This window comes from Oncorhynchus keta, chromosome 3 (genome assembly GCF_023373465.1).
Source record: "Oncorhynchus keta strain PuntledgeMale-10-30-2019 chromosome 3, Oket_V2, whole genome shotgun sequence".
NCBI lineage: Eukaryota > Metazoa > Chordata > Actinopteri > Salmoniformes > Salmonidae > Oncorhynchus > Oncorhynchus keta.
This window is the reverse complement of record NC_068423.1, coordinates 28,266,052-28,289,172: the sequence shown is the minus strand read 5'-3', so window position 1 is coordinate 28,289,172 and position 23,121 is coordinate 28,266,052. Positions and strand designations below refer to the sequence as shown.

The 23,121-nt window shown below is 38.2% G+C and overlaps 1 protein-coding gene across 4 annotated transcripts in view; it reads left to right on the top strand.

Moving 5' to 3' along the window:
• LOC118382458 (zinc transporter ZIP9-like) overlaps positions 1 to 23,121 on the top strand; it is a 72,311-nt gene that overhangs the window by 45,005 nt on the left and 4,185 nt on the right. The window contains exons 2-5 of one of the 4 annotated variants that reach the window (XM_052495209.1): positions 3,419 to 3,622; positions 4,620 to 4,725; positions 8,966 to 9,157; positions 10,424 to 10,492. In XM_052495209.1, coding sequence (XP_052351169.1) covers positions 3,527 to 3,622; positions 4,620 to 4,725; positions 8,966 to 9,157; positions 10,424 to 10,492 — 463 coding nt within the window. In that variant the 5' untranslated portion in view covers positions 3,419 to 3,526. Of the gene's footprint in view, positions 1 to 3,282; positions 3,623 to 4,619; positions 4,726 to 8,965; positions 9,158 to 10,423; positions 10,493 to 23,121 lie in introns of those variants that run through there. The other 3 variants (XM_052495219.1, XM_052495225.1, XM_052495214.1) reach the window with 3 other exon arrangements.

Below are 23,121 nucleotides of genomic sequence, written 5' to 3'. Positions count from 1 at the left end.
TTAAGGACATTACATCAAAGTTGGATCAGCCTGTAGTGTGGTTTTCCACTTTAATTTAGAGTGTGACTCAAAATCCAGACCTCCATGGGTTGATACATTTGATTTCCATTGATAATTTGTGTGATTTTGTTGTCAGCACATTCAATTATGTAAAGAAAAAAGTATTTAATAAGGATATTTCATTAATTCAGATCTAGGATGTGTTATTTTAGTGTTCCCTTAATTTTTTTGAGCAGTGTATATGGTGAAAACAATAGTGGTCCTAAAACAGAACCTTGAGGAACACTGAAACTATTGCTATTGATTTGTCAGAGGACAAACCATCCACAGAGACAAACTGATATCTTACCCACAGATAAGATCTAAACCAGGCAAGAACATGTCCGTGTAGACCAGTTAGGGTTTCCAATCTCTCCAAAAGAATGTGGTGATCGATTGTGTCAATGGAGGCAATAAGGTCTAGGAGCACGAGGACAGATGCAGGGCCTCGGTCTGACGCCATTAAAATGTAATTTACCGCCTTCACGAGTGCAGTCTCGGTGCTATGATGGGGTCGGTGCTATGATGGGGTCTAAAACCAGACTGAAGCGTTTCCTATACATTATTTGTCTTCAGAAAGGCAGTGAGATGCTGCGCAACAGATTTTTCAAAACATTTTAGGAGAGTAATGGGAGATTCGATATAAGGTCAAGGTTTGGCTTTTTCAGGTAAAGCTTTATTACTGCCACTTTTAGTGAGTTTGGTACACATCCGGTGGATAGAGAGCCGTTTATTATGTTCAACATAGGAGGGCCAAGCACAGGAAGTAGCTATTTCAGTAGTTTAGTTGGAATTGGAGAATGTTCCTTTTTAGTTAGCTTTGCAACAGTATCAACAATACATTTTGTATTGTTTTTTATTCTCCTCTAATAGGAAAGTAGGCTGATCGAGCAGCAGTGAGGGCTCTACGATATTGCACGGGATTTTCCAAGCTAGCCATTTCCGTTCCAATTTTCTGGAAGCTTGCCTCGGGTCTCTGGTATCTTCTGTATACCAGGGAGCTAATTTCCTGTGACCAAAGTGTTACACAAGGTTACATTTAGATCCCCAGTTAGGTGGTTAACTGATTTTCGTACTCCGATGTCCTTGGTAAGGTGGATGGAGTCTGGTAAGGCATTTGCAGCCTTGTGCAAACATTGCTTCACTGACACGCGTTCAATGCATCGAATGGGGTTGGAGTCGACGGAAAATAAACCTGTTACCAAATATAACAATGTCCATTTCATAAGTATTCTAATAAAGTGTGTACAAAAACCACAATGAGGACATGACCTATCAAGTAAGTTTTCATAAATCGTTGGGTACAGTGCAATTAAAAACGTCGTCAGAGTAGACTGAAGTGGTGGCGTTAGTTCATGTTCACATTTACAACATGCGCGGAATTTCATTATTAAGACCTTTTGGGTAATAATGTCTGGTGGGTGAAAATCCCCAAACATTTAGCTCATTTATATCACCGTTCTGATATCTTGACTTTCTCTTCCGTCACAAAATCTGAAGTTTAGAAATGTCATGTTTTTGGTCATTAAAGTGTACTGCGACTGGATTATTCCTGTCGTTTCTCCTGATTGGACTTTGATGTTCACGAATTCTCTGTTTGAGAGAACGAGAGCTTTTACCTACATAACACAGCCCACGTGGGCATTTAATCATGTAGATAACATGGGTGGAGGTGCACGGAATGTCATTTATTTTGGAACCGTTTTCCTGTATGTGGGTGGCAGAAATATCCACACTTCATCATATTGTTGCACTGTGCGCAGACTGCATTTACAGCTACCATTCGGAAGAGGGCGGTAACGAGCCTGGCTCATTTTTATTTTGTGTCTGGCAGTTGACATGGACCAATTTGTCACGTAAATTGCGACATCTCCTACGTGGTGGGTTCATAAATTCAGCTGGCAAAACTTGGTCGGATGATAAATGCCCAGTGTTTCTTGACATCATCTCCCACTTTGCACGAGTTCAAAGTGTTTTTTGATGGTGAACATGTTGTGTGTGTGTGTTTTTATTTTATTTTGATCGTGTTTTCCCTAATGCTGAAGGAATAGCTCCATCCACATATTGCGGAGCCTCTTGAAATCTATTGCGCATCTCTGCTACTTTTTTCTAGTTAGTCCTCTGTGGAATGGTATATACCGCGCAGTCTGAAAACTGGCTTCTTGGAAGTCCTCTTTTTAATGGCTTGGAGTATTTCTGTACAGAGTTGTAAAACGGGGTTCCATTTGATTTCTCAATTTACATATCGAGTTAATGAAAACGTTTCGTGTCACATTCAATAGTGAATTTGAGATTAGGGTCAATGTCATTGAGTAAGGTCATAAAATCGTCAATATATCAGCTCAGGATTTTTATTCAATAATTGATTTTCATTGTTAACAAAAACGTTCAAATTGACCCATATTAAGGTTAACATAACTTGAAGAAAATGTGGAACCCATCGATGTTCTAATCGTTATATGTTAAAACATATTCAGACGGCTCTAGAATAAAGTCCGTTGGTGGGCATTTGTTAGTATCTCGGTCTCTCAAATAGTATCTCCATCCAATTGTAGCTAGTTAACCACCGGAGGACAACAACATGCAACAATTCAAGTTGGTTTCCCCCACTTGTCCTCGGTGCGCCAGGACCATTCACGGTTGAGTTCGTGTCAATGACCTTGTACCACTGCACATCGGCTCCATACTGCATGTATATATAGCCAAGCTATCATTGCTCATTGTGCATATATTCCTTATGTTAAATGTGTTTCGTTTTTTCCCCATTGTGATCTGCGTTGTTGGGAAAGGCCCGTAAAGTAAGCGTTTCACTGTTAATCTACACCTGTTGTTAATGAAGCGTGTGACAATTCGAATGTAATTTCATTGGTCATTATGTGTTTTATTCAGTTCAAAGTTGATATTGGTATCTTAGAAATTAATATCCAAAGGTACCTAAAGACTTTCCCACAAGACGGCCTTTGGGACAGGGTGTATCTATAGTCGTGGAGTGCTCTCTTTCCTTGTCTCCTAGTGCTCTCTTTCCTTGTCTCCTGCGCTAAGGTGAACAGGAAAACCAGATAGGAAATATCAACTCCCAAGCAGCATATACTAATAATAATAATAATAATAATAATATACTCCCAACGCGTTGTTGTTATCGCCCATCCTGTATTTAACACATCAGTACTTGTGAAGGTGAGGAGACGAGGAGAAGAAACTAGTCTAGAGTTAGAGACTATTGAGACGCCCTCTGCCACAGTCAAATTCAGGTGAGCTGACGGTAGGTTCTGCGTTTGATTCAGTTCGGGGTTTCTACGGTTAGGTGTGTTTTTAAAGAGGGCTGTTGAAAATATGACAGAAAACGCTGCGACGTGATCAACAGTGCATTTTAAAATAGTTTTTTTTAACTGCTTTGTAGTACAGAAAAAAAGGTGTATTTAAAATTGTAGAGAGAATTAAAACAAACATCGGACATTCTTAAACTCTTACTTTAAGTTATTTCGTCATGGACGAGGCAATGGCGATTATGTTGATATCCATTGTGATGTTTTTGGGATGTTTTCTATTAGGTTTGATTCCACTTTTGATCAAACTTTCTGAGGTAAGTAATTGAATTGTCAACATTATATCTCCTTCCGTTTCTCCTCCTTCTGTAGCTTCCACTGTACTTCCTCCTGAGGTCTCTTCCCCCGATGCCAATCCATCCCCCATTCAATATTAATATATATATATATATATAATGTATCATTATCTTACAAAAATATTGTGATTGCTACATTTTGTTATCTTAACTATTAAATAATTAAATGTATTTGTCACATACACATGGTTAGCAAATGCTTGTGCTTCTAGTTCCGACCGTGCAGTAATATCCAACGAGTAATCTAACCTAACAATTTCACAACAATTCCCTTATACACACAAGTGTAAAGGAATGAATAAGAATATGTACATAAAGATACAAATATATGAATGAGTGATGGTACAGAACGGCATAGGCAAGATGCAGTAGATGGTATAGAATACAGTATATACATATGAGATGAGTAATGTAGGGTATGTAAACATTATATAAAGTGGCTAGTGATACATTTATTACATAAAGATGGCAAGATGCAGTAGATGCTATAGAGTACCATATATACATGTGAGATGAGTAATGTAGGGTATGAGAACATTATATAAAATGGCTAGTGATACATTTATTACATCAAGCAATTCATGAATAGGCTGCCGACTGGATTCTCTAACCGGTTTGAATGTATTTAATTTAACCTTTACTTAACCAGGCAAGTTAAGAACATATTCTTATTTTCAATGACGGCCTGGGAACAGTGGGTTAACTGCCTGTTCAGGGGCAGCTCGGGGGTTTGAACTCGCAACCTTCCGGTTACTAGTCCAACGCTCTAACCACTAGGCTACGCTGCCACTTAATGAAGTTATATTGATGCGTAATTCTGTTATTATATTGACACATTAATTCTCCCTCCTAGAACAAACAACAGTTGGTCAGTGTGTTTGTAAAATAGTGTGTGTGTGTGTGTGTGTGTGTGTGTGTGTGTGTGTGTGTCCCTGTGTGTCCCTTTCTCTCCCAACAGAAAAGGCTGCAGTTTGTCAGTATTTTTGGGGCAGGCCTGCTCTGTGGTACTGCTCTAGCTATCATCCTACCAGAGGGGGTGGAACTACTGGAAGAGTCATGGAGAGGTGAGGGGTACCAGACATAATGGGCTTCGGGGAGTAACAGCCCAGGGCACTAGGCACTAACTTATCAAGACATCAGCGACAGCTGGAGAAACAACTCACTGTAGGATAGATTCCTGTTGTTGAGTTTGTATGGGCGCATGGTCCCTCGAAGGCAGCTATACTCCTGCTAAGGGATATCTTGCCAACTGTTCATTATGTGTGCAACTGTATGCATTATGGACCTTTTGGGGCGGCAGGTAGCCTCGTGGTTAGAGTGTAGGGACGGCAGGTAGCCTTGTGGTTAGAGTGTAGGGACGGCAGGTAGCCTAGTGGTTAGAGTGTAGGGACGGCAGGTAGTCTAGTGGTTAGAGTGTAGGGGCGGCAGGTAGCCTAGTGGTTAGAGTGTAGGGACGGCAGGTAGTCTAGTGGTTAGAGTGTAGGGGGGCAGGTAGCCTAGTGGTTAGAGTGTAGGGACGGCAGGTAGATTAGTGGTTAGAGTGTAGGGACGGCAGGTAGCCTAGTGGTTAGAGTGTAGGGCGGCAGGTAGCCTAGTGGTTAGAGTGTAGGGGCGGCAGGTAGCCTAGTGGTTAGAGTGTAGGGACGGCAGGTAGCCTAGTGGTTAGAGTGTAGGGGCGGCAGGTAGCCTAGTGGTTAGAGTGTAGAGGCGGCAGGTAGCCTTGTGGTTAGAGTGTAGGGACGGCAGGTAGCCTAGTGGTTAGAGTGTAGGGACGGCAGGTAGTCTAGTGGTTAGAGTGTAGGGGCGGCAGGTAGCCTGGTGGTTAGAGTGTAGGGGTGGCAGGTAGCCTAGTGGTTAGAGTGTAGGGACGGCAGGTAGCCTAGTGGTTAGAGTGTAGGGACGGCAGGTAGCCTAGTGGTTAGAGTGTAGGGGCGGCAGGTAGCCTAGTGGTTAGAGTGTAGGGCCGGCAGGTAGCCTAGTGGTTAGAGTGTAGGGCGGCAGGTAGCCTAGTGGTTAGAGTGTAGGGGCGGCAGGTAGCCTAGTGGTTAGAGTGTAGGGGCGGCAGGTAGCCTAGTGGTTAGAGTGTAGAGGAGGCAGGTAGCCTAGTGGTTAGAGTGTAGGGACGGCAGGTAGCCTAGTGGTTAGAGTGTAGGGACGGCAGGTAGCCTAGTGGTTAGAGTGTAGAGGCGGCAGGTAGCCTAGTGGTTAGAGTGTAGGGACGGCAGGTAGTCTAGTGGTTAGAGTGTAGGGGGGCAGGTAGCCTAGTGGTTAGAGTGTAGGGACGGCAGGTAGATTAGTGGTTAGAGTGTAGGGACGGCAGGTAGCCTAGTGGTTAGAGTGTAGAGACGGCAGGTAGCCTAGTGGTTAGAGTGTAGGGACGGCAGGTAGACTAGTGGTTAGAGTGTAGGGACGGCAGGTAGCCTAGTGGTTAGAGTGTAGGGGCGGCAGGTAGCCTAGTGGTTAGAGTGTAGGGGCGGCAGGTAGCCTAGTGGTTAGAGTGTAGGGGCGGCAGGTAGCCTAGTGGTTAGAGTGTAGGGACCGAAAGGTTGCCAGATCAAATCCCTGAGCTGACAAGGTAAAAATCTGTCGTTCTGCCGCTGAACAGGCAGTTAAACCCACTGTTTCCTAGGCCGTCATTGTAACTAAGAATATGTTCTTAACTGACTTGCCTTGTTATATAAAGATGAAATAAAATACATCTAAATTGTAAAGGAAAGCGTTCAGTATCCTGCTCTATAATTCATGCCTTTTTACAAGCACCTCGCCGTCAAACGAAGCAAAGACAGGGCTTGACGCGTGAGTCAGAGGCTGTGTCTGGGGTGTTGGGTTGGCTGTGGTGTGAAACCAGATACTTTTTTTATTTCTTTTATAAAATAATTCCGTCCCGTCATCCCTCGGCTGATAAAAAAAATTTAAAAAAATATGTCTACTGTTCAAAACAGACTCCGGGGAAAGTTCTGGTATGACGAGTCAAAATTCATATTTTATTAACAAAATGTTTTTAAAAAAAGCTATGAGGCTGATTCAACATATCAGACCGTTTGTTGATGGACGTGTTTCTTCATATTATAAACTAAACAATGCGCACATGGATGAAGGCTATTTGTAGGTCTACATGCCAATGTTCCAAAATGCAATTAGTTGGGAAACACCTTTCTCAAATTTCACCACACACACACACACACACACACACACACACACACACACACACACACACACACACACACACACACACACACACACACACACAGTGGTTTCATGTGCCAGATACACTGTATAGAAACCACTAGAATGGTCCATACAGGAAAACAAAACACGAATGCCACATGTGAAGTGTTCCTAAAGCACATGTTTTTATGTGAACTAATGTGAAGTTTATGTGATCACATGCGGCTTTTCTATTTGGGGGCGGGGGGGTACTAATCTTAATATTATGTTTAGGATGATGCCTTTGGCTAGGTTTGACTAGGTTTGACTAGGCTTGGCTACTTTGAAACAAGGTAACGCATGCTTCATAAAATTGTGTTTAAACAATAAAGTTGATGGTTGAATAGTTTCAAAATGCTGAGCGCCTCCATTCAGATTCAAGATGGGTGATGTGCACTGGCGCCGGCCGTCCTTCTCTTTCTGATCTTGGGACCATTTGATCTGAACGAACCGTGTCTCCAGTATGTCGACAGAATCACTCCTTTAGACGTTAATGTTGATCGTCCTTCATTATATTTGTAAAAACATAACTGTTTTTTTAGCCTATATTTATGTTATTAAAAGTCTCAATGAAATGTATTTTATTTATTATTTGTACATTTACATTTACATTTAAGTCATTTAGCAGACGCTCTTATAACATAACTGTTTTTTAGCCTATATTTTTTTATTAAAAGTCTCAATGAAATTTTGCTACATTTTCTGGGGCCCTTATTATGTCAGTATTGGTTTGGATATGAGGCTGTAGCCAATATGTATATCACCTACACTTTGACAATTGAAATCTACACTGAGTGTATAAAACATTTAGGAACTCCTTCCTAATATTGAGTTGCCCCATCCTTCTTTAACCCCGTCTCCTCCCCTTCATCTACACTGATTTAAAGTGGATTTAACAGAGTGACATCAATAAGGGATGAAAGCTTTCACCTGGATTCACCTGGTCAGTCTGTGTCATGGAAAGAGCAGGTGTTCTTAATGTTTTGTCCACTCAGTCTGTGTGTCATGGAAAGAGCAGGTGTTCTTAATGTTTTGTCCACTCTGTCTGTGTGTCATGGAAAGAGCAGGTGTTCTTAATGTTTTATACACTCAGTCTGTGTGTCATGGAAAGAGCAGGTGTTCCTAATGTTTTATACACTCAGTCTGTGTGTCATGGAAAGAGCAGGTGTTCCTAATGTTTTGTTCACTCAGTCTGTGTCATGGAAAGAGCAGGTGTTCTTAATGTTTTGTTCACTCAGCCTGTGTCATGGAAAGAGCAGGTGTTCCTAATGTTTTGTACACTCAGTCTGTGTCATGGAAAGAGCAGGTGTTCCTAATGTTTTGTACACTCAGTCTGTGTCATGGAAAGAGCAGGTGTTCCTAATGTTTTGTCCACTCAGTCTGTGTCATGGAAAGAGCAGGTGTTCCTAATGTTTTGTCCACTCAGTCTGTGTGTCATGGAAAGAGCAGGTGTTCTTAATGTTTTGTCCACTCAGTCTGTGTGTCATGGAAAGAGCAGGTGTTCCTAATGTTTTGTACACTCAGTCTGTGTCATGGAAAGAGCAGGTGTTCTTAATGTTTTGTCCACTCAGTCTGTGTGTCATGGAAAGAGCAGGTGTTCCTAATGTTTTGTACACTCAGTCTGTGTCATGGAAAGAGCAGGTGTTCTTAATGTTTTGTCCACTCAGTCTGTGTGTCATGGAAAGAGCAGGTGTTCCTAATGTTTTGTACACTCAGTCTGTGTCATGGAAAGAGCAGGTGTTCCTAATGTTTTGTATTTGTTCCTAATGTTGTGTGTTTTTAACTTGTCCTGCACAAGAGGACAAGCTTTAATGTCGAGCCCTGAAAGGGCCTCGAATGAAGGGCATTTCAGGATAAATCGGCCATTGAAATGAAAATCACCTTGGTGACCTAATTTATGCCTCTATTTAGCCAAGCATGTGTAGCAGATGTGAAATCCCTACATAGGCTCCTTGGTTATAGCTCAGCTTGGGCAGTCAGGAAAAGAAGATATACTGTTGTTACATCATCAACAACATTTCCAAGCTATTCACACATTGAATCTATGGATTGGTACTGTAGAATCTAGATACATTCCTCTCCGTATTCTCTCCCCAGTGTCCTCCTGCTCTGTGGTCCCAGTAGCAGCCAATAAGAATGCCAGTGACGGTGGGGTCGGAGGTCAGCTCCAGGAGATGGGCCCCTCCTCTAAAGGTCTCCCAGCACGGTTCTTCATCGGGGTCTCCCTGGTTCTAGGGTTCATCCTCATGTTCCTGGTGGATCAGATCAGTAGCTACTGCTCCATACATGGTCAGTTATGCTCCGGGGTGAAGACCTAGCCCCTCTCTCTATTAGCATTAGCCTGTCCTATTGAAAACACACTGTGAGGATGCTAACTTCCCTAGCGTTAATTGGGCTAGTGTCATTAGACTCATTGAAAACCTCCTCAGGGGGTGACATTTCCCCTATGTACAGATCTAGGTACAGCTTCCTCTCCCCAGTAATACCTTAACCATTAGTGGGAAAATGCTAAACTGATCCAAAATCAGTGTCTGGGGGCAACTTCACGTTACTCCAATGAGTTACTACTTCATATGCTGTAGCATCATATCTCCAGCTTGTTCCGTACATGGTCAGTTAGATCATATGAAAAGGAAAACCCTGCTGCCATGAAACTATAGACTTTCTTAGGTTTGTGGTGACCAAAAGTAATCCGTTATATAGAAAATAAGGAAGGTCTGCACTCAGGAATTGTCTTAAATAAATAGGAAAATGTTCTCCCATTTCTTTTTACTTCGTATAACATTATTCTCTAACCTGGTCCCAGATCTGTTTGCGCTGTGTTGCATGGTAATTGTTTGGCATGACAATGACCATACAAGTTGGCGAGACTGATCTGGAAGCACCAGGCTATACGTTCTCCACATCTTCTCCTTGTTTCACTCATCTCCAAACCTCCTAGGACTCTAAACATCTCCAAACCTCCTAGGACTCTAAACATCTCCAAACCTCTCCACCAAAACCTCTCTAAACATCTTCAGACTTCTCCACCAAAACCTCTCTAAACATCTTCAAACCTCTCCAAACCTCTCTAAACATCTTCAGACCTCTCCACCAAACCTTCTTATCAAACCTGTCCAAACCTCCTCTCTTAACCTCTTCAGACTTCCTATCCTAACCTCCCCTTCAAACCTCCTCTCTTAACCTCCTCTCTTAACCTCTTCAGACTTCCTATCCTAACCTCCCCTTCAAACCTCCCCTTCAAACCTCCCCTCCAAACTTCCCCTCCAAACCTCCCCTTCAAACCTCCCCTTCAAACCTCCCCTTCAAACCTCCCCTTCAAACCTCCCCTCCAAACCTCCTCTCCAAACCTCCCCTCCAAACCTCCCCTTCAAACCTCCCCTTCAAACCTCCCCTCCAAACCTCCCCTTCAAACCTCCTCTCCAAACCTCCCCTCCAAACCTCCCCTTCAAACCTCCTCTCCACACCTCCTCTCCAAACGTTTGTCTTTGTGCTAGCATTCGGCATGTCCACAAAACTGTTGCTAACAGTTGGTTGATTGTATTGTCATTCTAGATCAACGTACTGGAACATCCAACAGGACCACTATCACAACTACAGTAGGACTGGTCATCCATGCTGCTGGTAGGGAACACACACACACACACACACACACACACACACACACACACACACACACACACACACACACACCACACACCACACACCACACACCACACACCACACACCACACACACACACACACACACACACACACGCTAAGTTATCATACGTGACTAAGGTTTCTTAAATCAGTTTTGAGGTTGTTGTTGGGTCCAAAATAGATTAAATGCTTCATTGCCTCTGGGTTGTGCTGTTCACTAATCTGTATCATTTTACAAGCCAGGGAAATCCACAACCCAGAAGTCTTTGAGCCAATCTTAACTTCCTCTTGTGAAGCATACTGTGCTCTCTTAATGCTCAGAGACTTTGACATCTTAAAAAATGGCTTTACAAAGTGTCTACTCATAGTGTCTAATGGGCTGTAGGTCTACTCATAGTGTCCTGTAGGTCTACTCATAGTATCTTATGGACTGTAGGTCTACTCATAGTGTCCTGTAGGTCTACTCATAGTATCTTATGGACTGTAGGTCTACTCATAGTATCTTATGGACTGTAGGTCTACTCATAGTGTCCTGTAGGTCTACTCATAGTATCTTATGGACTGTAGGTCTACTCATAGTATCTTATGGACTGTAGGTCTACTCATAGTGTCCTGTAGGTCTACTCATAGTATCTTATGGACTGTAGGTCTACTCATAGTGTCTAATGGACTGTAGGTCTACTCATAGTGTCTAATGGGCTGTAGGTCTACTCATAGTATCTTATGGACTGTAGGTCTACTCATAGTGTCTAATGGACTCTAGGTCTACTCATAGTGTCTAATGGACTGTAGGTCTACTCATAGTGTCTAATGGACTGTAGGTCTACTCATAGTGTCTAATGGACTCTAGGTCTACTCATAGTGTCTAATGGACTGTAGGTCTACTCATAGTATCTTATGGACTGTAGGTCTACTCATAGTGTCTAATGGACTGTAGGTCTACTCATAGTGTCTGATGGACTGTAGGTCTACTCATAGTGTCTATTGGACTGTAGGTCTACTCATAGTGTCTAATGGGCTATAGGTCTACTCATAGTGTCTAATGGACTGTACTACATAGAGCCATGACAGTACTACATAGAGCCATGACTACATGGAACTCTATTCCACAGTACTACACAGAGCCACGACTACATGGAACTCTATTCCACAGTACTACATAGAGCCATGACTACATGGAACTCTATTCCACAGTATTACATAGAGCCATGACTACATGGAACTCTATTCCACAGTACTACACAGAGCCACGACTACATGGAACTCTATTCCACAGTACTACATAGAGCCATGACTACATGGAACTCTATTCCACAGTATTACATAGAGCCACGACTACATGGAACTCTATTCCACAGTACTACATAGAGCCATGACAACATGGAACTCTATTCCACAGTACTACATAGAACCATGACTACATGGAACTCTATTCCACAGTACTACATAGAGCCATGACTACATGGAACTCTATTCCACAGTACTACATAGAGCCATGACTACATGGAACTCTATTCCACAGTACTACATAGAGCCATGACTACATGGAACTCTATTCCACAGTATTACATAGAGCCACGACTACATGGAACTCTATTCCACAGTACTACATAGAGCCATGACAACATGGAACTCTATTCCACAGTACTACATAGAGCCATGACTACATGGAACTCTATTCCACAGTACTACATAGAGCCATGACTACATGGAACTCTATTCCACAGTATTACATAGAGCCATGACTACATGGAACTCTATTCCACAGTACTACACAGAGCCACGACTACATGGAACTCTATTCCACAGTACTACATAGAGCCATGACTACATGGAACTCTATTCCACAGTATTACATAGAGCCACGACTACATGGAACTCTATTCCACAGTACTACATAGAGCCATGACAACATGGAACTCTATTCCACAGTACTACATAGAACCATGACTACATGGAACTCTATTCCACAGTACTACATAGAGCCATGACTACATGGAACTCTATTCCACAGTACTACACAGAGCCATGACTACATGGAACTCTATTCCACAGTACTACATAGAGCCATGACTACATGGAACTCTATTCCACAGTATTACATAGAGCCACGACTACATGGAACTCTATTCCACAGTACTACATAGAGCCATGACTACATGGAACTCTATTCCACAGTACTACATAGAGCCATGACTACATGGAACTCTATTCCACAGTACTACATAGAGCCATGACTACATGGAACTCTATTCCACAGTACTACATAGAACCATGACAACATGGAACTCTATTCCACAGTACATGTTGTATTGTGGTGGTGGTATTATACATGTTGTATTGTAGTGGTGGTATTATACATGTTGTATTGTAGTGGTGGTATTATACATGTTGTATTGTAGTGGTGGTAGTATACATGTTGTATTGTAGTGGTGGTATTATACATGTTGTATTGTAGTGGTGGTATTATACATGTTGTATTGTAGTGGTGGTATTATACATGTTGTATTGTAGTGGTGGTATTATACATGTTGTATTGTAGTGGTGGTATTATACATGTTGTATTGTAGTGGTGGTATTATACATGTTGTATTGTAGTGGTGGTATTATACATGTTGTATTGTAGTGGTGGTATTATACATGTTGTATTGTAGTGGTGGTATTATACATGTTGTATTGTAGTGGTGGTATTATACATGTTGTATTGTAGTGGTGGTATTATACATGTTGTATTGTAGTGGTGGTATTATACATGTTGTATTGTAGTGGAGGTATTATACATGTTGTATTGTAGTGGTGGTAGTATACATGTTGTATTGTAGTGGTGGTATTATACATGTTGTATTGTAGTGGTGGTATTATACATGTTGTATTGTAGTGGTGGTATTATACATGTTGTATTGTAGTGGTGGTAGTATACATGTTGTATTGTAGTGGTGGTATTATACATGTTGTATTGTAGTGGTGGTGGTATTATACATGTTGTATTGTAGTGGTGGTGGTATTATACATGTTGTATTGTAGTGGTGGTGGTATTATACATGTTGTATTGTAGTGGTGGTATTATACATGTTGTATTGTAGTGGTGGTATTATACATGTTGTATTGTAGTGGTGGTATTATACATGTTGTATTGTAGTGGTGGTATTATACATGTTGTATTGTAGTGGTGGTGGTATTATACATGTTGTATTGTAGTGGTGGTATTATACATGTTGTATTGTAGTGGTGGTATTATACATGTTGTATTGTAGTGGTGGTATTATACATGTTGTATTGTAGTGGTGGTATTATACATGTTGTATTGTAGTGGTGGTGGTATTATACATGTTGTATTGTAGTGGTGGTGGTATTATACATGTTGTATTGTAGTGGTGGTGGTATTATACATATTGTATTGTAGTGGTGGTGCTATTATACATGTTGTATTGTAGTGGTGGTGGTATTATACATGTTGTATTGTAGTGGTGGTGGTATTATACATGTTGTATTGTAGTGGTGGTATTATACATGTTGTATTGTAGTGGTGGTATTATACATGTTGTATTGTAGTGGTGTTATTATACATGTTGTATTGTAGTGGTGGTATTATACATGTTGTATTGTAGTGGTGGTATTATACATGTTGTATTGTAGTGGTGGTAGTATACATGTTGTATTGTAGTGGTGGTATTATACATGTTGTATTGTAGTGGTGGTGGTATTATACATGTTGTATTGTAGTGGTGGTATTATACATGTTGTATTGTAGTGATGGTATTATACATGTTGTATTGTGGTGGTGGTATTATACATGTTGTATTGTAGTGGTGGTATTATACATGTTGTATTGTAGTGGTGGTATTATACATGTTGTATTGTAGTGGTGGTATTATACATGTTGTATTGTAGTGGTGGTATTATACATGTTGTATTGTAGTGGTGGTATTATACATGTTGTATTGTAGTGATGGTATTATACATGTTGTATTGTGGTGGTGGTATTATACATGTTGTATTGTAGTGGTGGTATTATACATGTTGTATTGTAGTGGTGGTATTATACATGTTGTATTGTGGTGGTGGTATTATACATGTTGTATTGTAGTGGTGGTGGTATTATACATGTTGTATTGTAGTGGTGGTGGTATTATACATGTTGTATTGTAGTGGTGGTATTATACATGTTGTATTGTAGTGGTGGTAGTATACATGTTGTATTGTAGTGGTGGTATTATACATGTTGTATTGTAGTAGTGATGGTATTATACATGTTGTATTGTAGTGGTGGTATTATACATGTTGTATTGTAGTGGTGGTATTATACATGTTGTATTGTAGTGATGGTATTATATATGTTGTATTGTAGTGGTGGTATTATACATGTTGTATTGTAGTAGTGGTATTATACATGTTGTATTGTAGTAGTGGTATTATACACGTTGTATTGTAGTGGTGGTATTATACACGTTGTATTGTAGTGGTGGTATTATACATGTTGTATTGTAGTGGTGGTATTATACATGTTGTATTGTAGTGGTGGTATTATACATGTTGTATTGTAGTGGTGGTGGTATTATACATGTTGTATTGTAGTGGTGGTGGTATACATGTTGTATTGTAGTAGTGGTATTATACATGTTGTATTGTAGTAGTGATGGTATTATACATGTTGTATTGTAGTGGTGGTATTATACATGTTGTATTGTAGTGGTGGTGGTATTATACATGTTGTATTGTAGTGGTGGTATTATACATGTTGTATTGTAGTGGTGGTATTATACATGTTGTATTGTAGTGGTGGTATTATACATGTTGTATTGTAGTGGTGGTGGTATTATACATGTTGTATTGTAGTGGTGGTGGTATTATACATGTTGTATTGTAGTGGTGGTATTATACATGTTGTATTGTAGTGGTGGTATTATACATGTTGTATTGTAGTGGTGGTATTATACATGTTGTATTGTAGTGGTGGTATTATACATGTTGTATTGTAGTAGTGGTATTATACATGTTGTATTGTAGTGGTGGTATTATACATGTTGTATTGTAGTGGTGGTATTATACATGTTGTATTGTAGTGGTGGTATTATACATGTTGTATTGTAGTGGTGGTATTATACATGTTGTATTGTAGTGGTGGTATTATACATGTTGTATTGTAGTGGTGGTAGTATACATGTTGTATTGTAGTGGTGGTATTATACATGTTGTATTGTAGTGGTGGTGGTATTATACATGTTGTATTGTAGTGGTGGTGGTATTATACATGTTGTATTGTAGTGGTGGTGGTATTATACATGTTGTATTGTAGTGGTGGTGGTATTATACATGTTGTATTGTAGTGGTGGTATTATACATGTTGTATTGTAGTGGTGGTATTATACATGTTGTATTGTAGTGGTGGTATTATACATGTTGTATTGTGGTGGTGGTATTATACATGTTGTATTGTGGTGGTGGTATTATACATGTTGTATTGTAGTGGTGGTAGTATACATGTTGTATTGTAGTGGTGGTATTATACATGTTGTATTGTAGTAGTGATGGTATTATACATGTTGTATTGTAGTAGTGATGGTATTATACATGTTGTATTGTAGTGGTGGTATTATACATGTTGTATTGTAGTGGTGGTATTATACATGTTGTATTGTAGTGGTGGTGGTATTATACATGTTGTATTGTAATGGTGGTATTATACATGTTGTATTGTAGTGGTGGTATTATACATGTTGTATTGTAGTGGTGGTATTATACATGTTGTATTGTAGTGGTGGTATTATACATGTTGTATTGTAGTGATGGTATTATACATGTTGTATTGTAGTGGTGGTGGTATTATACATGTTGTATTGTAGTGTGTGGTATTATACATGTTGTATTGTAGTGGTGGTATTATACATGTGGTATTGTAGTAGTGGTATTATACATGTTGTATTGTAGTGGTGGTATTATACATGTTGTATTGTGGTGGTGGTATTATACATGTTGTATTGTAGTGGTGGTATTATACATGTTGTATTGTAGTGATGGTATTATACATGTTGTATTGTAGTGGTGGTGGTATTATACATGTTGTATTGTAGTGGTGGTATTATACATGTTGTATTGTAGTGGTGGTATTATACATGTGGTATTGTAGTAGTGGTATTATACATGTTGTATTGTAGTGGTGGTATTATACATGTTGTATTGTAGTGGTGGTATTATACATGTTGTATTGTAGTGGTGGTATTATACATGTTGTATTGTAGTGGTGGTGGTATTATACATGTTGTATTGTAGTGGTGGTATTATACATGTTGTATTGTAGTGGTGGTATTATACATGTTGTATTGTAGTGGTGGTGGTATTATACATGTTGTATTGTAGTGGTGGTAGTATACATGTTGTATTGTAGTGGTGGTATTATACATGTTGTATTGTAGTGGTGGTGGTATTATACATGTTGTATTGTAGTGGTGGTATTATACATGTTGTATTGTAGTGGTGGTATTATACATGTTGTATTGTAGTAGTGGTATTATACATGTTGTATAGTGGTGGTGGTAGTATACATGTTGTATTGTAGTGGTGGTATTATACATGTTGTATTGTAGTGGTGGTATTATACATGTTGTATTGTAGTGGTGGTATTATACATGTTGTATTGTAGTGGTGGTGGTATTATACATGTTGTATTGTAGTGGTGGTATTATACATGTTGTATTGTAGTGGTGGTATTATACATGTTGTATTGTAGTGGTGGTGGTATTATACATGTTGTATTGTAGTGGTGGTGGTATTATACATGTTGTATTGTAGTGGTGGTATTATACATGTTGTATTGTAGTGGTGGTATTATACATGTTGTATTGTAGTGGTGGTATTATACATGTTGTATTGTAGTGGTGGTGGTATTATACATGTTGTATTGTAGTGGTGGTATTATACATGTTGTATTGTAGTGGTGGTATTATACATGTTGTATTGTAGTGGTGGTAGTATATACATGTTGTATTGTAGTGGTGGTATTATACATGTTGTATTGTAGTGGTGGTGGTATTATACATGTTGTATTGTAGTGGTGGTATTATACATGTTGTATTGTAGTGGTGGTATTATACATGTTGTATTGTAGTGATGGTATTATACATGTTGTATTGTGGTGGTGGTATTATACATGTTGTATTGTAGTGGTGGTATTATACATGTTGTATTGTAGTGGTGGTATTATACATGTTGTATTGTGGTGGTGGTATTATACATGTTGTATTGTAGTGGTGGTGGTATTATACATGTTGTATTGTAGTGGTGGTGGTATTATACATGTTGTATTGTAGTGGTGGTATTATACATGGTATTGTAGTGGTGGTACATGTTGTATTGTAGTGGTGGTATTATACATGTTGTATTGTAGTAGTGATGGTATTATACATGTTGTATTGTAGTGGTGGTATTATACATGTTGTATTGTAGTGGTGGTATTATACATGTTGTATTGTAGTGATGGTATTATATATGTTGTATTGTAGTGGTGGTATTATACATGTTGTATTGTAGTAGTGGTATTATACACGTTGTATTGTAGTGGTGGTATTATACATGTTGTATTGTAGTGGTGGTATTATACATGTTGTATTGTAGTGGTGGTATTATACATGTTGTATTGTAGTGGTGGTGGTATTATACATGTTGTATTGTAGTGGTGGTGGTATACATGTTGTATTGTAGTAGTGGTATTATACATGTTGTATTGTAGTAGTGATGGTATTATACATGTTGTATTGTAGTGGTGGTATTATACATGTTGTATTGTAGTGGTGGTGGTATTATACATGTTGTATTGTAGTGGTGGTATTATACATGTTGTATTGTGGTGGTGGTATTATACATGTTGTATTGTAGTGGTGGTATTATACATGTTGTATTGTAGTGGTGGTGGTATTATACATGTTGTATTGTAGTGGTGGTGGTATTATACATGTTGTATTGTAGTGGTGGTATTATACATGTTGTATTGTAGTGGTGGTGGTATTATACATGTTGTATTGTAGTGGTGGTATTATACATGTTGTATTGTAGTGGTGGTATTATACATGTTGTATTGTAGTGGTGGTATTATACATGTTGTATTGTAGTGGTGGTATTATACATGTTGTATTGTAGTGGTGGTATTATACATGTTGTATTGTAGTGGTGGTATTATACATGTTGTATTGTAGTGGTGGTATTATACATGTTGTATTGTAGTGGTGGTATTATACATGTTGTATTGTAGTGGTGGTATTATACATGTTGTATTGTAGTGGTGGTATTATACATGTTGTATTGTAGTGGTGGTATTATACATGTTGTATTGTAGTGGTGGTGGTATTATACATGTTGTATTGTAGTGGTGGTGGTATTATACATGTTGTATTGTAGTGGTGGTATTATACATGTTGTATTGTAGTGGTGGTATTATACATGTTGTATTGTAGTGGTGGTATTATACATGTTGTATTGTAGTGGTGGTATTATACATGTTGTATTGTGGTGGTGGTATTATACATGTTGTATTGTGGTGGTGGTATTATACATGTTGTATTGTAGTGGTGGTATTATACATGTTGTATTGTAATGGTGGTGGTATTATACATGTTGTATTGTAGTGGTGGTATTATACATGTTGTATTGTAGTGGTGGTATTATACATGTTGTATTGTAGTGGTGGTGGTATTATACATGTTGTATTGTAGTGGTGGTATTATACATGTTGTATTGTAGTGGTGGTATTATACATGTTGTATTGTAGTAGTGGTATTATACATGTTGTATTGTAGTGGTGGTATTATACATGTTGTATTGTGGTGGTGGTATTATACATGTTGTATTGTAGTGGTGGTATTATACATGTTGTATTGTAGTGATGGTATTATACATGTTGTATTGTAGTGGTGGTGGTATTATACATGTTGTATTGTAGTGGTGGTATTATACATGTTGTATTGTAGTGGTGGTATTATACATGTTGTATTGTAGTGGTGGTATTATACATGTTGTATTGTAGTGGTGGTGGTTATACATGTTGTATTGTAGTGGTGGTATTATACATGTTGTATTGTAGTGGTGGTATTATACATGTTGTATTGTAGTGGTGGTATTATACATGTTGTATTGTAGTGGTGGTATTATACATGTTGTATTGTAGTGGTGGTGGTATTATACATGTTGTATTGTAGTGGTGGTATTATACATGTTGTATTGTAGTGGTGGTATTATACATGTTGTATTGTAGTGGTGGTATTATACATGTTGTATTGTAGTGGTGGTATTATACATGTTGTATTGTAGTGGTGGTATTATACATGTTGTATTGTAGTGGTGGTATTATACATGTTGTATTGTAGTGGTGGTATTATACACGTTGTGTATTGTGGTGGTGGTATTATACATGTTGTATTGTAGTAGTGATGGTATTATACATGTTGTATTGTAGTGGTGGTATTATACATGTTGTATTGTAGTGGTGGTATTATACATGTTGTATTGTAGTGGTGGTATTATACATGTTGTATTGTAGTGGTGGTGGTATTATACATGTTGTATTGTAGTGGTGGTATTATACATGTTGTATTGTAGTGATGGTGGTATTATACATGTTGTATTGTAGTGGTGGTATTATACATGTTGTATTGTAGTGGTGGTATTATACATGTTGTATTGTAGTGGTGGTGGTATTATACATGTTGTATTGTAGTGGTGGTAGTATACATGTTGTATTGTAGTGGTGGTATTATACATGTTGTATTGTAGTGGTGGTGGTATTATACATTGTAGTGGTGGTATTATACATGTTGTATTGGTGGTGGTATTATACATGTTGTATTGTAGTAGTGGTATTATACATGTTGTATTGTAGTGGTGGTGGTATTATACATGTTGTATTGTAGTGGTGGCATTATACATGTTGTATTGTAGTGGTGGTATTATACATGTTGTATTGTAGTGGTGGTATTATACATGTTGTATTGTAGTGGTGGTATTATAAATGTTGTATTGTAGTGGTGGTATTATACATGTTGTATTGTAGTGGTGGTATTATACATGTTGTATTGTAGTGGTGGTGGTATAATACATGTTGTATTGTAGTGGTGGTGGTATTATACATGTTGTATTGTAGTGGTGGTATTATACATGTTGTATTGTAGTGGTGGTATTATACATGTTGTATTGTAGTGGTGGTGGTATTATACATGTTGTATTGTGGTGGTGGTATTATACATGTTGTATTGTAGTGGTGGTATTATACATGTTGTATTGTAGTGGTGGTATTATACATGTTGTATTGTAGTGGTGGTATTATACATGTTGTATTGTAGTGGTGGTATTATACATGTTGTATTGTAGTGGTGGTATTATACATGTTGTATTGTAGTGGTGGTATTATACACGTTGTATTGTGGTGGTGGTATTATACATGTTGTATTGTAGTAGTGATGGTATTATACATGTTGTATTGTAGTGTGATGGTATTATACATGTTGTATTGTAGTGGTGGTATTATACATGTTGTATTGTAGTGGTGGTAGTATACATGTTGTATTGTAGTGGTGGTGGTATTATACATGTTGTATTGTAGTGGTGGTATTATACATGTTGTATTGTAGTGGTGGTGGTATTATACATGTTGTATTGTAGTGGTGGTATTATACATGTTGTATTGTAGTGGTGGTATTATACATGTTGTATTGTAGTGGTGGTGGTATTATACATGTTGTATTGTAGTGGTGGTAGTATACATGTTGTATTGTAGTGGTGGTATTATACATGTTGTATTGTAGTGGTGGTGGTATTATACATGTTGTATTGTAGTGGTGGTATTATACATGTTGTATTGTAGTGGTGGTATTATACATGTTGTATTGTAGTGGTGGTATTATACATGTTGTATTGTAGTGGTGGTGGTATATACATGTTGTATTGTAGTGGTGGTGGTATTATACATGTTGTATTGTAGTGGTGGTATTATACATGTTGTATTGTAGTGGTGGTATTATACATGTTGTATTGTAGTGGTGGTATTATACATGTTGTATTGTAGTGGTGGTATTATACATGTTGTATTGTAGTGGTGGTATTATACATGTTGTATTGTAGTGGTGGTATTATACATGTTGTATTGTAGTGGTGGTGGTATTATACATGTTGTATTGTAGTGGTGGTATTATACATGTTGTATTGTAGTGGTGGTATTATACATGTTGTATTGTAGTGGTGGTATTATACATGTTGTATTGTAGTGGTGGTGGTATTATACATGTTGTATTGTAGTGGTGGTATTATACATGTTGTATTGTAGTGGTGGTATTATACATGTTGTATTGTAGTGGTGGTATTATACATGTTGTATTGTAGTGGTGGTATTATACATGTTGTATTGTAGTGGTGGTGGTATTATACATGTTGTATTGTAGTGGTGGTATTATACATGTTGTATTGTAGTGGTGGTATTATACATGTTGTATTGTAGTGGTGGTATTATACATGTTGTATTGTAGTGGTGGTATTATACATGTTGTATTGTAGTGGTGGTATTATACATGTTGTATTATACATGTTTATACATGTTGTATTGTAGTGGTGGTATTATACATGTTGTATTGTAGTGGTGGTATTATACATGTTGTATTGTAGTGGTGGTATTATACATGTTGTATTGTAGTGGTGGTATTATACATGTTGTATTGTAGTGGTGGTATTATACATGTTGTATTGTAGTGGTGGTATTATACATGTTGTATTGTAGTGGTGGTGGTATTATACATGTTGTATTGTAGTGGTGGTGGTATTATACATGTTGTATTGTAGTGGTGGTGGTATTATACATGTTGTATTGTGTGGTGGTATTATACATGTTGTATTGTAGTGTGGTATTATTGTAGTGGTGGTGGTATTATACATGTTGTATTGTAGTGGTGGTATTATACATGTTGTATTGTGGTGGTGGTATTATACATGTTGTATTGTAGTGGTGGTGGTATTATACATGTTGTATTGTAGTGGTGGTATTATACATGTTGTATTGTAGTGGTGGTGGTATTATACATGTTGTATTGTAGCGGTGGTATTATACATGTGTATTGTAGTGTGGTATTATACATGTTGTATTGTAGTGGTGGTATTATACATGTTGTATTGTAATGGTGGTATTATACATGTTGTATTGTAATGGTGGTATTATACATGTTGTATTGTATTATACATGTGTATGGTGGTATTATACATGTTGTATTGTAGTGGTGGTGGCATTATACATGTTGTATTGTAGTGGTGGCATTATACATGTTGTATTGTAGTAGGTGGTATTATACATGTTGTATTGTAGTGGTGGTATTATACATGTTGTATTGGTGGTATTATACATACATTGTGGTATTATACATGTTGTATTGTAATGGTGGTATTATACATGTTGTATTGTAGTGGTGGTATTATACATGTTGTATTGTAATGGTGGTATTATACATGTTGTATTGTAATGGTGGTATTATACATGTTGTATTGTAGTGGTGGTATTATACATGTTGTATTGTAGTGGTGGTAGTATACATGTTGTATTGTAGTGGTGGTATTATACATGTTGTATTGTAGTGGTGGTATT